Genomic DNA, 15,578 nt, shown 5'->3' with positions numbered 1-15,578 from the left:
CTCTTCTCTCTCCTCCTTATCTGGTTCAGGCATTCTGCGAGTGTGGAAGGGGAGCCCCCTCAAGGCCGCAACAGCAGCAGCTACAGATAAAACACACAGAGGTAACACTGTCAATATAGTCACAATGGAAAGCGGAAGTTAAGATTCAGAACTCCCTTTCCTTGCTTCCCATTTGTTTTAAACAAGGCTCGCTTATTGACACTTCTGCTTGGGATTGCTTGTGCACTGCACCACTCACCGCTCCTGCCCTGGTGAGTATGGCCCACCGGGGCAAGGGAAATGAGGTGGGAATTGCTCAGTTGCATGAAACCAGTTGCATGAGAACAGGGAAATGGCACTGAGTACTGGCACCATTTTCCACAGACAGTAGTGATTTTAGCTGATATCTCACTCCCGAGGGTGACAAAGGCACTGAGAGCACAGCTGCTGCTGGCATCCTGAAGCTGCCTGGGCCCATATGATGCTAGCCTGTTTACTGCAATGGTACCTGCCGAAGTTATCTCTGAGTGGTATGGGAAAGTGTCCCACCAGGGAGGAAGAAATAAGCCTGCCATCCTTAGAAACCTTTGGCAGCAAATTGCAAAGAACCTCCATGAAAGTTTTATTGAAATCTCTTGGGACATCCCAGTGTACATAAACAAACTGCTCCACATGCCCCAACCACCGAACTGTACAGGGGAATGAAAAGCATTTGGGACAAATGGGAAATACATTTACACACTTACTGGAGGTTCCTTCCCCTGCATTGGGCTCACCTATGCTCGACTCCTGGGACTGACTGGACTGCATTAGAGTCTCAAACAGGTCCTGGTTCATGGCATAGCTGGACCCCATCCCTGGTCTCCTGTTCCCCGTCCTCCTTCTCTTTCTGCTCCTCCTCCTTGTCCTCACTGTTCACGACAGGAGTGTGTGAGTCGAGCTTCTCAGAGGTATCAACAGTGTTGTGTGGGGTGCTGGTGGGGTCTCTGCCAATTATGGCACGCAGCTCTTTGTAAAAGCAGCAGATCTGTGGCTCGTCACCAGATCAACTGTTGGCCTCCCTGGCCTTACGGTATGCCTGTTGCAGTTCCTTCACTTTCAGTCGGCACTGCCGCTGACCCCTGTCGTACCCCTTCTCCTGCATACCCCGTGGCATCAGCTCGTGGATGCCAGTGTTTCTATGGCTGGTCTGTGGCTCTGTCTGCACATCCTCTTCTCTCCACAGGTCCAGAAGATTCAATCAGTATCTCTTATCTACTCCAAGCTGGGGGTATGTCTGGAGCATGTAGCTGACATGTTCAGCTGGGCAATTGCCCACAACAATTGCAAGCTGCTAGGTGTCTCACCACGCTGGACTATCAGGAAAAGGCATTTCAAAAATTTGCAAGATTTTAAGGGGGAGGAGGGCTTCAGGTCCCTGTGACACCTGCACAGTAGAGTTCACAGTTGTGGCCAGTGTTGGGCATTGTGGGACAGCTACTTGGAGGACTGTTAGGGTCAGCATAAGTAGCACAGTGTCCACACTCATGCTGTGTAGACCTCAGTACATCAACCATGGCTCAGCGCTGCTCAGGGAGGTCATGTTACTGCATCACAATAACAAGACACGTCAGTGGAAGACAAATTTAAGTGTCAACACATGCACAGCTAGGTTGACGCAAGGTGGTTTGCATCAGCCTCACTTTATAGTGTAGACCAGGCCTTTGTAACCTACCTCCACAGCCATTAATTTGAATAGGGAGGGGATTCCTTTTTCAGGCAGAAATGTGTTACATAGCTGCATTTATTTCTCTGGCACAATGAAGCTGAATCTTATGTATGGAGTTCAGAACTAAAAATAATGTTAATTCCATCTTTCTACATGACAACATTTGATGATTAAGGACAATAACATTTTTTGCTCTTTTCTTCTCATAAAAACAGATCACAGTGGACTTGTCTACACACAAAATTTGCATTCATTTAACTAAACGTGGAGTAAAATCAGTTTAGCTAAACTAGTGCAATTTTGGCCTGCTCTACACTTAAAAATTAGATTGACCTACCTGGATCACTCAGAGATGTGAAAAATTCACACTTGTGAGTAACAGAATTATGCTGGCCTAACCTGCAGTGTAGAAACGGCTAGATCAACTGAAGAGTTCTTCCATTGACCTAGCTACCACCGCTTGTAGTGGTGGATTAACCTCCACAACAGAAACCTCCCATCCTTTGCTATAGTAAGCATCCAGCACTGAAGCGGAGCTGCTGTAGTATCTGTAATGTAGACATGACCTTAGTATGTGAACACTCTGCTTAGTTTAACATGGGACAAGCTAAACCAGTGGAAGCCAGGTTTAAACCAATGTGAGAATGTGTCCACACACAGAGTTGCAGAGGTTTAGCTAAGCTGGTTTAACTTTATCTCTTTAGTTAACAAGCACAACTTTGTGTGTAGAGTAGGCCTATAACTGCCCCATCAATGGTGCTGTTAGAAAAGAGCCATTGTTCCTTTGTCTCTGACAAGTAACTGGAATGGTGGCTCAAGATGCACTTTTTTTTTTCAGAATGATTGAATTTAGTACATTATATTCACTTTGATGTTTATTTTGAGAAAGGACAAAGTGTGTGTGGGGGGGGGAGGGTTGTATATTTTAACCAGATTTTTTCTTTAGTAAAGCACCACAGCCCCTAAATCATGTAGTATGAATTATCATTGCTTCCGTGTTTTTTATAATTGTTCTTAGTTTAGAAATATACTACACAATAATTACTAAACAGTGATTCCAAGTACAGTTATTCCTTGTTAGCCCTAAATATATTAGTGTTAAAGTGTGTTTGGCTGTGTTTTGCGTGAAAACAAATGTTGTTTTTTACATTATGTTCTGTTAACAGGAAAGGACATGGGAGATGGGTGGGGATCAGAAAAGTGGGAGAGGTGGAAAGGCTTACTGCCCCGTCTCCTCCATCCTGCCGCAACACAGCAAGGCTTCTGGCAACTATGACAGGATTACAAAAACACAGGGATTTTTGTAAACTGAACTGGGAGAATGGAAAGTCCCTCAAAGCCTGGGGTGTTCTTGGGTTTCTGGAACATCTGGTCACCTTGCTTGCTGGTGTCGGGGGGCAAAGGGGAGGGCAGAAATATTTGACCAGTCTTATGAACGATGTTGTCTGAAGTGCACCCATTTAGCAGGTATCAGTTTCATCGGGTCATCTGCCTGATAGCTCTTTCAGTTGGTGTCTGCAGGGGCCACAAAACTGGGACAAAGCAGCATGTTTTTTAATTTGATTGATTGATTGTAAAAACTAACAGGGACACCCAGTTGGGCCCTGAAGACAGGAATGTTTCCAGTTTTCTGGGACACAGTGTAGCATAAAAACAATTGATTGTTCCACTTTCTCAACCCCATGCCCAGCTACTGGGTATTTCTGAAAAGGAAGGGAAATTTAGCCCAGAAGAAAAGAAGATTGGATTTCATTGGAAAGACAGTAACTGCTTTTTGTCAACTATAGCTAATCCTTGGGTAGACGAAATCTAGGTGTGAACCAGAAAGAAAGCCTTCCTGAAGCAGAATATTAAATAACACTGTAGGCTGTTTGCAGAGAGCCAGACAGCAGTGTACGACTTGTGAATACCAAAATAATTATATTCCATAAAGCAAGACAACTTTTTATGCTAGTAACAGAGATTAATATTTCAGACATGTTGCAAGAAAGATGTATGGCTAATAGAGAAGCACAAAAGGAACTAATGGAAGATAATCTTTCACTTTGACAAAGCAGTTTTTATTGTGGGGAACCCATGTTTTCTGTAGCAGTGCTGAGGAAGGATTATCCCTTACTACACTCTCCATGACAGCATTGCAAAGGTACAAAGATACAAGGTGTGATAACTACTCCCAATATATTACACGCAGCAGGGAAGCAAACTGCTGCCCAGGGCTCTTGTAAGAGTTTGTTCCAAGTGAATAAAAAGCAGCATTATAAAGCCAGTAGGTAAGATAGGATCCACCACCCTTCTTCCTCAATCTCTGTTCCCAGTGAAAAGATACAGAGCGAGGGGAAACAGGTTAATTTTGATACTTCCAGATGGGAGCAGGGAGCCCTGTTTAATTTGAAGGAAGGAATAGATGTAGTGTAGGTAGTACATACAAGGGCATGTACTGGGCAGTCGTCTTTTTGTTCCTCTGCACCTGAAGAGCTGTTGGGTATTCACCTCTCTCTGCTGTCCTCTCCTGGTTGTCACTGGAATCATATCAGCCATTATCTGGCCTGGGTCTGACTTCTCTTCTCCCTCGCAGCTTCCTGAATAGTTTACTAGTATCTCCTCCCAGTCCTGCCAGCAGTCTGGGGACCCCGCTCATGATGGATTTGCACCAGTTCACTCCCACAGCACCTCTGAATGACGTTCCTCTTCCCCCATCACATGTATGAGCAGTGTGGAGCAAACGGAGATAATACTGAAGCAAACTGAGAATATGAAAACAGCACAAATAGCTTTCCCACACCCTGGCATAATTAAGGAGAGGCTCCAGTGCCTGGCAGGGGGAGCTGAAAATGAAGGTAAAGGGATAGCCTAGTCAAAATCAGGGAAGCTGGCGGTCTTCCTATCAATTGAAGAACAGAATACAAATCAGAAGAGCTCACAGAGATACCTAGAGCTGATAAAAACATACCTGTGGTATAATAATATATAATCATTTGAATTTATAATGTTGTTTTAAAGGGTTTTCATATCACTTGTCTGTTAGTGACATGTAAACATCATTATCGCCAGTTTAAGGATGGGGAAACAGGCTAAACAAGATTTAATGATTTACCTAAATTAACACAGCAAGTCTGTAGCAGAATTGGGAGTACAGTTCAGCAGTACAGATTCCTATATTAACCACTAGAGCACATTTTGTGTGCTCTTTTGTTAGTTATATAATAGGAAGGCTATAGACAAACTGAAAAGTGCAGGACAAACAAGAAATATTTGGGTTTTTAAAGATTATTTTTAGGTATTTTAAGAGGTTTGAAAAATAAAGTTTGTATTAATTTTAAAAAATGAGATTAAAAGGGTTTGAGATGAGTCTGAGACTTGAGAATGAAACCAGCGATGGCTGACAAAAATAATAAAATTGTGAGACTATATCAGGCAAAAATGATTTAATGGTAAAACCTGAAGAGAAGGAGACCAACGGTATGATGTGAATATAATAGTCTACAAATATCTGAGAAATATTAAAGTAGAGGGATTATTTGTGTTTGAGAATGGCATGACAAGGAACAATGGCTTGGAACTAAATGACAATTAACCTAAGATAATATTGGAAGAGAAAATTCTTAACTGTTAAAGCAGTTTGTCATGGGAATAATCTATTTAAGGAGTGCCAGCGGTTGATGTTTAGGCGTAGATTACATAACATGAGAAAATAGCGTAAATGGGAAATCCTTTGTTTCATGCATCAGGATGCTAGAAGACCCAGTAGGTTCTTGTCTATGCAGTTCTTATGGGTAATGTACTAAAAGCACAGTAAACTGATTCAGGGGCCATAAAAGGCTTGAAAGCAGATGTGCACTAACTGAAACAAGAGAAAGCATGAAAATTACAGGTGTTTTAGCACAAGTCTTTGCTTATGTATACTTCTGAAGAAACTTCATCTTCAAAAGTATACATAAAGGAGGCAGCATTACTTGAAACAAATATTAGGCCCTGCATTTCAGAGCCCCACAGGAGTAATCCATTTTATATATATACATATATATATCATCTAAGGTTTTGATTTTTTTAAATAAATCTTAGAGTTTAAGGCCAGATGGGGGGCCATTAGTTCATCTAGTCTGACCTCCGGTATATCACAGGCCATTACATTTCACTCCGTTACCCCTGTATTGAGCCCAATAATCTGTGTTTAACTAAAACATCATTTGTATTTGGCTTAAGCATATCTTCCAGATAGGCATCCAGTCTTGATTTGAAGACATGAAAAGATGTCTCCACCATTTCCCTTGGAAGTTTGTTCCAATGGATATTCACTCTCACTATTAAAAATGTGTGCCTAATTTTTAATTTGTCTGTCTTCAGCTTCCAGCCATTGGCTCTTGTTACTCCTTTCTCCACTAGCTTAAAGAGCTATTTAGTACTGAGTATTTTCTGCCTGTGTAGGTACTGTAGTTATGCGCTATAATAAAATCACCTCTCAGTCTTCTTTTTAATAAACTAAACATACTGAGCCCTTTTAATGTCTCACTGTAAGGCATTTTCTCCAGCCTCAAATCATTTTTGTGGTTCTCTTCTGCACCCTCTCCAGTTTTCCAATATCCTTTTTAAAATGTGGACCCCACAAGCAGACGCTGTACTCTAGTATTGGTCTCACCACTGTCATATACAGGGGTAAAATAACCTCCCTGCTCCTACTCACTATTCCTTTGTTTATCCGAGGACCGCATTAGCCTTTTCTGCCACAGCACTGCACTGGGAGCTCATGTTGAGTTGCTCATCCATTTTGACCCCTAAATTCATTTCAGGATCTCTGCTTTCTGGGATACATTTCCTCATTCTGTAGATATAGCCTGCATTCCTTGTTCTTAGTTGCATGTGGCTGTATTAAAATGCATTTTGTTTCAATGGGCCCAGCTTACTACATGATCAGATATTTCTGTGTGGCCGCCCTGTCATCATTTATCATTGTGCCATTTGCAAATTCTATCAGCCGTTATATTTACTTCCAGATCGTTGATGAAAATGTTGAATAGTATCAGTTAGCCAGTTCTTAATCATTTAATGTGTTTTATTGATAGTTTGTAGTGCTATTTTTTAATTAATGTTGTTCAGTACTAACTCAGTGCCTTAAATAAGTATATTACATCTACACAGTTACCATTATCAACCAAACTTTGATTACAAGTTTCAATCAAAGAATGAAGTCAGGTTTGTTTGACAAGACCTATTTCTTCTTCAAGTGGTTGCAGGTATGTATTCCACTTGGGTATGCATGTGCCCAACGCATCAGTTGGAGAACTTTCCTTAGCAATACCCCTCGGGGTGGCGCTTGTACCCTTAGGCCCTGTAGCCCCTCCCATGGCTACCTGCTTAATTCCTTCTCACTGCCCGCAGGTTGAGTTGGCACATTCAGTGTGGTGTTTCACCTCACTTTCCTCTATCACAATGTTTCTGTGGTTTTCTTATGTAAATAGTTAGTTTAGTAGTACCTTAAGATTTTATTTAATGTAGTAAGTAGAGTTTTTGCCTGATGTGATGCCTTCATCAGGTTTTAAGCACTGTTTGACATGTCGGGTAGCTGCCTCTACTGGTGACTCCCACACTCAATGTTTATTGTGCCTTGTGGAAGGGCACATTAAGGAAAGGTGCTCCATCTGCAGGTTGTTCAATAAAAGACCCGCGGTACCGCTGCTGCTGGCCCAGGTCAGCTGACTCGGGCTCACGGGACTTAGGTTATGGGGCTATAAAATTGCAGTGTAGATATTCAGGCTTGGGCTGCAGCTCAGGCTCTGAGACCCCACGAAGCAGGAGGGTCTCAAAGCCCTACACTTCAATTTTATAGCCATTCAGCCCAACTCCAGTGAGCCCAAGTCAGCTAGCCTGAGGTCCTAGGCTCAGTGCTATGAATTTTTTTTATCACAGTTTAGACATACCGAAGAGAACTCAGGTGGCTGTAGACTTGTGCTTGAAGAAGCACCTTATGGAGCAGGTCATGAGGTCCACTTAGGCTCTCAGGGGACTGCCACAGATCATCAGGCCCCAAGAGACCGTCTGAGCTGCTACGGGCTGGGGCTTCACAACCAGATTTGGATTCCTCACCCACGAAGAAGGGAGATCGTTCCCTGCCTCTGTTCCTCTAAGGAAAAAGAACCCACAAAATGGACTGAGGCTGTTCCAGAGCTCAGCAAGATTCCTCCTCCCTGTCTTGGAGGAGTGCAGACCACCAATGTGAGTCTTCAGTACTCAGGATAGAGCTGGACAACCCACTTGCTCTCCAATACTGAGGCAAGATCAGATAGATGCCATACCGTCAACCCCAGTACTGTCCAGAGGGCGTCCATTGAGTCTGGTACCAATGACAATGGTGATGGCACCGATGGTTTCTGCACTGGCAGCATATCAGGCATCAATGGACTTGCTGTGCTTTTCTGTTCCTGATTCGCCACTTACCCAGGAACATTTGACTGTGGTGGCGGCTTCTTTGGTGTCCTCAGCACTGCATGGACTGGATCTAGACTTGTTGGTACTGTCGTCCATACAGCCTTATATCTAAGGGGCAGGGTTGCAGTCAGCTTCCTGCTTGGTACTAAGAGCATTGCCAGCATAGTGATTGCAGTAGTCTACATCTGCGGGTCTGGTATCAATTTCATCCTCTGTACAAGTACCAGCTTCAGTAACGAAAGTGAGTGCAATGCCTTTGTCAGTACTCAGTGCCAACTATTGTACCATCGTTGGTGCCGATGAGACCTGCGTATAGGGCTGTGGATGACACGCGGTGTTTACTGGCTTCACCTGGAGCAGCTCCTCCATTACCATCAGACTACTTGGAAGGGTCTTCAGGATTGAGTTTGGAGACTTTTCTTTCGCCATACCATTCTTGAAAGTCGTTGAGACTTCCTGGGAATCACCCTGGGTACAGAGATTGGTACTGCTCTCGCAGGGATAAAGGTTCCTGGCCTACCTCCTACTGGCCACCAGTGCCGTATCCCTATCAACAGTGGCCTCCTTGGAAATCCCTGGGAGGTTCCTCATTCGACGAGGTCCCAGTCTTCCACTCGTTCCAGGGTGAGGTCACACATTCCTCTGGTAGTGTCCCTCCTGATCCACCTGTGCTACAGCCACAGACTGAGGTGACTCCCTATGAGTTGGTGCAGATTGATCCTATATTAGTCTTGCATTGCCACAGGAGATTCCATTGATCTCGCTTCCCTCTTCTTCCTCATCACCAAATGAGTCTACAGTGCCAGATCATTCTTCTCTGGTGCCAGAGGATTTTAAAATGACATCAAGATCTCCTGTGACAAATAGTGTCCACCTTGGGTATTCAGCTGAGTTTGTTCAGGAGAACACCCATACATTAGTGAATATTCTTCAGTCCTCTGCTCCTGTCAGAGTCACTCTCCCTATAAATGAAGTGATGTTAGAGTCTGGCAAATCTCTGTGAAATATCCCAGTGTCTGTAAAAGCAAAGCATAGTGATAAGAGGTATTATGTCCACAGGCAGGGTTTTGAGCATTTTTTCCTCACATTCAGCTCCTAATTCTCTTGTTGTGATGGCGGCAAACAAGAGATTATGACACAGGAGATATAAATCCGCACCTAAAGAGAAAGAGTCTAAGAGGTTAGTCTTGATGGGGGAGAAAAGTTTATTCAACCTCTTAATTACAAATGTGCATTGAGAAACACCAGGTATTATCATTTAAGTATGATTTTGTGAATTAGGATGCTATGCCCAAGTTTATGGATAAGTTGCGAGAATCCTCCAAGGAAGAGTTTAAGGCAGGGGTCTCAAAGTCCCGGCCCGCGGGCCATCTGCTGCCCAAGAACCTCCCCACTGCGGCCCGCGGAGGAGAGACGCATGCAGATATGCTGTAGGCAATGTCTGCTGAAGGTGCGCCGCCCCGCCAACCCCACCCCCACCCCCACCTCCCCACAGCATCATTAGTTGCCAGACAGAATCAGCCATGGAGGCAGCATCACTTTTTTCCACAATGAATATAAACAAGTCAAAATACTGAACACAACTATCTGATGCACACCTTGCTGCAATCCTGAAGGTTTCAACTGCTCAGTCACTGAGGCCAAACATCAACAAACTGACAGAACTGAAGCGTTGCCAGGTGTCTGGCAAACACTAAAAACTCTCTGGCAGGCGAAGAATTGTATAAAGTTGTATGACAGTTTTATTATTTCTAAGAAATTCAAAATAAAAAATACAATATAAACGTTTTCTTTTCTGAACACCATCTTCAGTGACACTATTGGCCTGCTAGGAGGATTTGAGGACTGGCACTGACCCTAAGGTAAATTGAGTTTGAGACCCCTGGTTTAAGGCATTCATTGCAGAAGGCCGTTTGGTGGCCAAAATGTTGTTGCAGTTGGCACTGGACAGCAGATCCTTCATCCTGATTTATGGCTGCCTCTGTAATAAAGAGAAGGACCTAGTGATTACAGAACTCAGATAGCTCCTGAGGTCCAATAGAGCACAGAGGACGTACCTTTCGATGATTGGTTTTTGTTTTCTGAGAAAACTGACAAGACATCGCATCCTTTTAAGGATTCTTATGTTATTTTGCAGTCACTATGGGTTTATACCAGGCCACAAAGAGACATCGTTATGAGAGTCAACAACACTAGCAATATCATCCACCGCAATACTTGTGACAGTCGTATTAGCCTGCTAGGTGGCAAAACTAGAAAGCGGCATAAATCACCAGAAGAGAAGACCGTCTGGGTCCAGATTTGATTAACCAGCCCTTTCTCCACTACCTTCGGGCAAGCAGCCTATTCGACTTTTGTATCGAGAGCAGCATACCAATGGTGAACTTATTGATCACATCTCCACAGTTCAAGGACAGGCTTCTAAAGTAGTTGGGAAACAATAACTATGGACAAGGTGATCCTAAGCACTGTGGGATCAGGTTATACCATCCTATTTCTGTTCAAATTCTGTGTGCTGTGGGGGCTTTTAGTGAGGGAGTTCATCATCAGGGAAAGGAATTCTGCTTCCGTTACTTCCTGATCCCCCAGTCCAAAGGAGGGGTGAGAGCTAACCTTGATCTCCGTGGTCTCAACAAATACATCCGATACGGAGATTCTGCATCTTGCCTTATCTGGATGATTGGTTACTGAGGGGCAAGTCCAAAGACCAGGTTCTCTGCCACAGCCAGTTCACACTTTTCTCTTTTTGATCAGCTGGGTCTAATTTAGAACAAAGGGAAGTCACACCTAATACCAACTCAAAAAATAGAGTTCATTGGGGCCCTACTAGACAATACAAGTTTGAGGGCTTTCCTGCTGATTGAGAGATTTCAGGCAATTCACCAACTATGTCTATCCCTCCAGTCTCATGATCACCCATCAGCTACAATCCTTGTGTCCCTGAGGTCACTAATGCATGTGGCAACATGCATTTGGGTAGTCCAACACGCAAGATTGCATTTGTGTTCTCATCAAAGCTGGATGAAACTAGTCTACCTCCCAGATTGTCAGTTGAAGGACAGTTTAGTGTGAGTACCACCAAACATCCTGGACTCCCTACAGTGGAGGACAGATCAGTTCAATGTTTATAAGGTGTTCCCTTTGTCCGCCCTTCTCCAGCCAGGACTATAGTTACCGGTATATCCAAAATGGGCTGGGGAGCGCATCTAGGTCATTGCAAGTTCTGGTTCTGTGGGCAAAACTGGAAGTTTTCCTTTGTATCAGTTTTCTGGAGCTTTGCACTATTTACAATGCATGCCTGGCCTTTCAGTCTCACATCAGGGGTATAGTGGTTCATATCCTTAATGACAATAGTATTGAAATATATTATGTGAACAAGCAGGGAGGGGCTAGTTCCAACCCACCTTGCCAGGAAGTGATACAATTTTGGCATCTGTGCATCAAGGAGGAGATTACCCCCACAGCGGCTCACTTACCCAGTGTTCAGAATCAGTTAGCCGACCACCTCAACAGAGTTTTCTCCTAGAATCATGATTGGTCCTTGAAGAACAACGTATTGAGATCCATCTTCAGAGACTGGAGTATTGCAGCGATTGACTTGTTTGCAACAGAAGACAACAGGAAATGCAGTCAGTTGTGATCTCGAGTGGGGCCCAGTCTAGGCTCTTTAATCAGTGCCTTCCATTTGAATTGGGGATCAGAGCTGATGTATGCTTTAATTCTTCAGGTTATCCTGAAACTGAAGTTGGATCATACCAAACTGATACTCATATCACCAGCTTGGCCAAGACAAGCTTGGTTCTCTGATCTTCTTGACCTTTCTGACATCTCAAATATTTTCCCCTCCTCCCTTCTGACACACTGAGCAGTCTGCATCTTTTGACGTGGATGCTACATGGTTAGATGAGGGGGAGGGACATTACTTGGAAGCGGTGCACTGAGTCTTGCTTGACAGCAGAAAGCTTTCTACTAGAACTACATAGTTCATCAAGTGGAAGCGTTTTTCTGTTTGGTTGCTAGCTCTGGGAATCCAGCCAAAACAAGCATGCATTCAAGATGTTTTGGATTATCTATTGCTTCTTAAGTCATCAGGTCTGTCTCTCAGCTGCTTGAGGGTCCGCTTAACGAGGCTATCGACATTCCACTGTTTTAAGGGAAGATAATTTTTTCTAACTAGCTGAAATGTAGATTTTTTTTTTAAAGGGATTGTCTGCCTCCAAGTCATCAGTTGTCTCGACTTTGTCTCTTATGTGGATCGTGTGAAGGGTCTGGTGGTTTCCAAGCAGACAGTTCCCAGATGGATTACTTCCTGCATTATGGCAGCATATGGAGTGGCTCAGTCTACACCTCCTCCAAGACCAGTGGCTCATTCAACAAGGGCCCAAACAGCTTCCTGGTGATGTTCTATATTAGACATTTGCAGAACAGCTTCCTGGTCTTCAGTACATATTTTTACCAAGCATTATGCTAGGATGACTGCATCAAGGTCATATGCAAACCTTGGGAAGGCAGTTTTGCAATTGTTCTTTAGCCCCACCTCCTTCAGTTACTGCTTGTGAGTGGCCTTAGTGTGGAATACATGTCTGCAACTACTCGAAGAAAAAAAACAACAGTAACTTACCTGAACTGTAACTGTTTTCCTTTGAGATGTGGGTGCAGATATAGATTCTACGACCCACCCAACATCCCCTCCTCATCAGAATTGTTAGCTTTGGATTCTGGTGCGAAGGAACTGAAGGGAGTCAGGGCAGCGTTGCCCTTATAGCAGGGGAGGGGCTAAGGACTGAAAGACATGAGTGCCGCCCCGACAGGTACTTCTAAGCAAAGTTCTCAGATTGTGATGCACTGGGCACACGCACACTTTGAGTGGAATACTACACATCTGCACCCACATCTCAAACAACAGTTAGAGTACAGGTAATTAATTTTTTTCCATGAAACTATGTTGACTGGCATTAATCATCTTCCTATCCTTTAATTCTTTATCAGGTGAGTCCAATATCAGCTCTTCCATTATTTTGCTCGGGCTAGCCAACCTATATTAACCCTTTTTGAACATTGTCACAACATTAACACTCTTTCAGTCTTCTGGCATTTCCCCAGTATCTCAAGATGTGTTAAAAATTAACATGAGAAGGGCCAGAGATCTCCTCAGCCAACTCTTTTAGGACTCTTGAATGCCAGGTATCTGGGCATGCTGATTTAAAAATATTTACTCCCAGTAGATGTTGTTTTACATCTTCCTTAGTACTTCATCCTCAGTGATAAGAGTACATAATCCTGCTTCTTTCCAAATACAGAACAGAAATATTTATTAAACACTTCTGTCTTTTCTGCATCATTATTAACAATTCTAGTAATGGGTCTATACCCTTGTTGGGACTTCTTTTATTATTAATACACTTCAAAAACTTATTATTGTCTTTAGTCCTGCCAACTATGGATTTTTCCTGACGTCTTTAGTTTCCCTTATTGATTTTCTGTACTTCATAACTTCGAATTTATATCAATCACTTTTTAAAATTTGTTCTGTTGTTGTTGTTTTTGGGGGGGGGGTGCTCTTTTTCTATTTGCTGCTTTTATTTTACCACTGAACCAGGAATGTACTTTTAGCTAAAGTTGTCCTCTTCCTTGATTGTGGAATCATGGCTTTTTTGGCCATCTAATAAACTCTTCTTAAAGAACTCACAATTTTCCTCCCAAACAATTTAATTCAGATTTTTCCTCAGCTTTGGAAAATTAGCCGTTCTGAAGCACCAAGTGTATACATTACTGGTTGGTATTTTTCCTTTGTTTGTCCATACTGAATGTAATCAGGGTCATGGTTGTATTTCTTTCCCCCTTCCTTCCTCCCCCCCCCCCCCCCCCAATTCATTCAATGAAAAGATAAGACACCATTTATATCAGTGATCTCTTGGAGAAAAACTAAAGTTTTCTGGTCCCTAAGCAACCAACAGCTTCCCGCTCTGTTATTGATTAATCATTATCTGTCATAATGAGGTCCAAATAATTGCATTGTGTTGAATGCAATACCTTTAGTGTTAGAAAATTATGTATAATTTTTAGAAACTCTAATGATGTTTTACTTCTGGCTATATGAGACCTCCAGCATGTCTCCAAAATTGAAGTCCCCCATAACATCACAAGTTTTCTTTCCACACATTACAGACAACAGGTGTTGAAGGAGTAACTCATCCTATTCTCTGGTTTGATTTGGTGGTCTGAAACTGACCCAAGCCAGTAACCCCTCCTGGGCTTTGTCAGTTAGCTCATTGGTCCATATGCATTCAAGACTCTGTAATTCGGAGTTAGCAGTAAATATAAAACAAGTAAGTTCTCTGCCATTATTCTTGTTTTAGCATATTTACTCCATTATCTTTAATACTAAAATAGAGAATCTATTTTGGGGGACACTTTTGCCCCTTTCATTGTTTATCAGTGTTTTTAAATTTATCTGTATAAAAATAAAAATGTGTCTTGAAAACTTACCCAGCTTTATTTTTACATAATAAAAACTACTTGACTCTGAGTTGAATTGGCCATGATTTCCTCTGTTCATAAATTACTGTAGTTCAATCATCTGTAAGAAGACTATAGCTTTTCTCCAAGAAGTCATTTTTATATAAATGGTGTCTCATCTTTTAACTGAATGAATTCAGGGGGTCGGGGAAGGGAATACACACAGAGGGCCAAATTCTGTGTCAATGTAGAAGTGAGACTATAGTAGGAAATGCAGGTATAAGGGATATATGCTTTATTTTACACCCTTCTGTTGCTTTGGGTGCAATCACCTTGTAACTTATACTGGTTTCGCATACTTGTTGAATGCAGAGTGGGTACAAGTTAAGCTACAGTTTTGCCCGTTTTCTGACCAACTTACAAAACCATTTTTTACACCACAGAATTTGGCCCTCTTTGACCGTTGCATCTAATTAATACCAGATCTGGATATTGCTATGCTACACAATTCTTTTTTGGTTTGATATGTGTATGATTTATACAAATCTCCTCTGGGTACTTTTACCATGTTAAAACCTACAATCACACTGATAATACAAAAATTCCTAACTCTTCAAAACCAGGGAGAGGGAAGGTGGATGTGCTCCAGCCACAGATCCCAGCCCTTCAGTAACACATTCCAGTTTTCCGCTCACCTTCCTCAAAAGCCTGGAGAAAGAGAGGTTTTGCATCATGCCCTGAAGATCAATAGACTTTTGGGCTATTTTGGACCAAGGTTCCAAAGTTCAGGGCCCCTCACAGAATACCTGTCAGCAGCTCCTTCTCTTTCAAACTAAGGGAACTCCAGCCCTGGCACCTCTGCCAGCTGCAGCAATGCAGCATGGGAAGAGGCAGTTTCTCAAACAGGTAAGTTCTAAGTCACTTGGTGCTTTGTATAAAAAATCCAATATCTTGAACTCCACTCAAAGTCAGGAGGTAGCCATTGCACATCTCAGAGCACTGGCAACTT

The 15,578-nt window shown here is 42.8% G+C and overlaps 1 protein-coding gene across 5 annotated transcripts in view; it reads left to right on the top strand.

Annotated features, from left to right (window-relative positions):
- ATXN7L1 (ataxin 7 like 1) overlaps window positions 1-15,578 on the top strand; it is a 188,678-nt gene that overhangs the window by 130,895 nt on the left and 42,205 nt on the right. Inside the window, exon 1 of one of the 5 annotated variants that reach the window (XM_024208508.2) lies at window positions 15,427-15,475. The exons of the other annotated variants lie outside the window; for them this stretch is intronic. Coding sequence (XP_024064276.2) covers window positions 15,450-15,475 — 26 coding nt within the window. The 5' untranslated portion in view covers window positions 15,427-15,449. Of the gene's footprint in view, window positions 1-15,426; window positions 15,476-15,578 lie in introns of those variants that run through there. 5 annotated transcript variants of the gene reach the window in all.

Source organism: Terrapene carolina, unplaced genomic scaffold (assembly GCF_002925995.2).
Source record: "Terrapene carolina triunguis isolate 2854851 unplaced genomic scaffold, T_m_triunguis-2.0 Scaffold68, whole genome shotgun sequence".
Classification (NCBI taxonomy): domain Eukaryota; kingdom Metazoa; phylum Chordata; order Testudines; family Emydidae; genus Terrapene; species Terrapene triunguis.
This window is presented reverse-complemented; position numbering and strand designations above follow the sequence as displayed.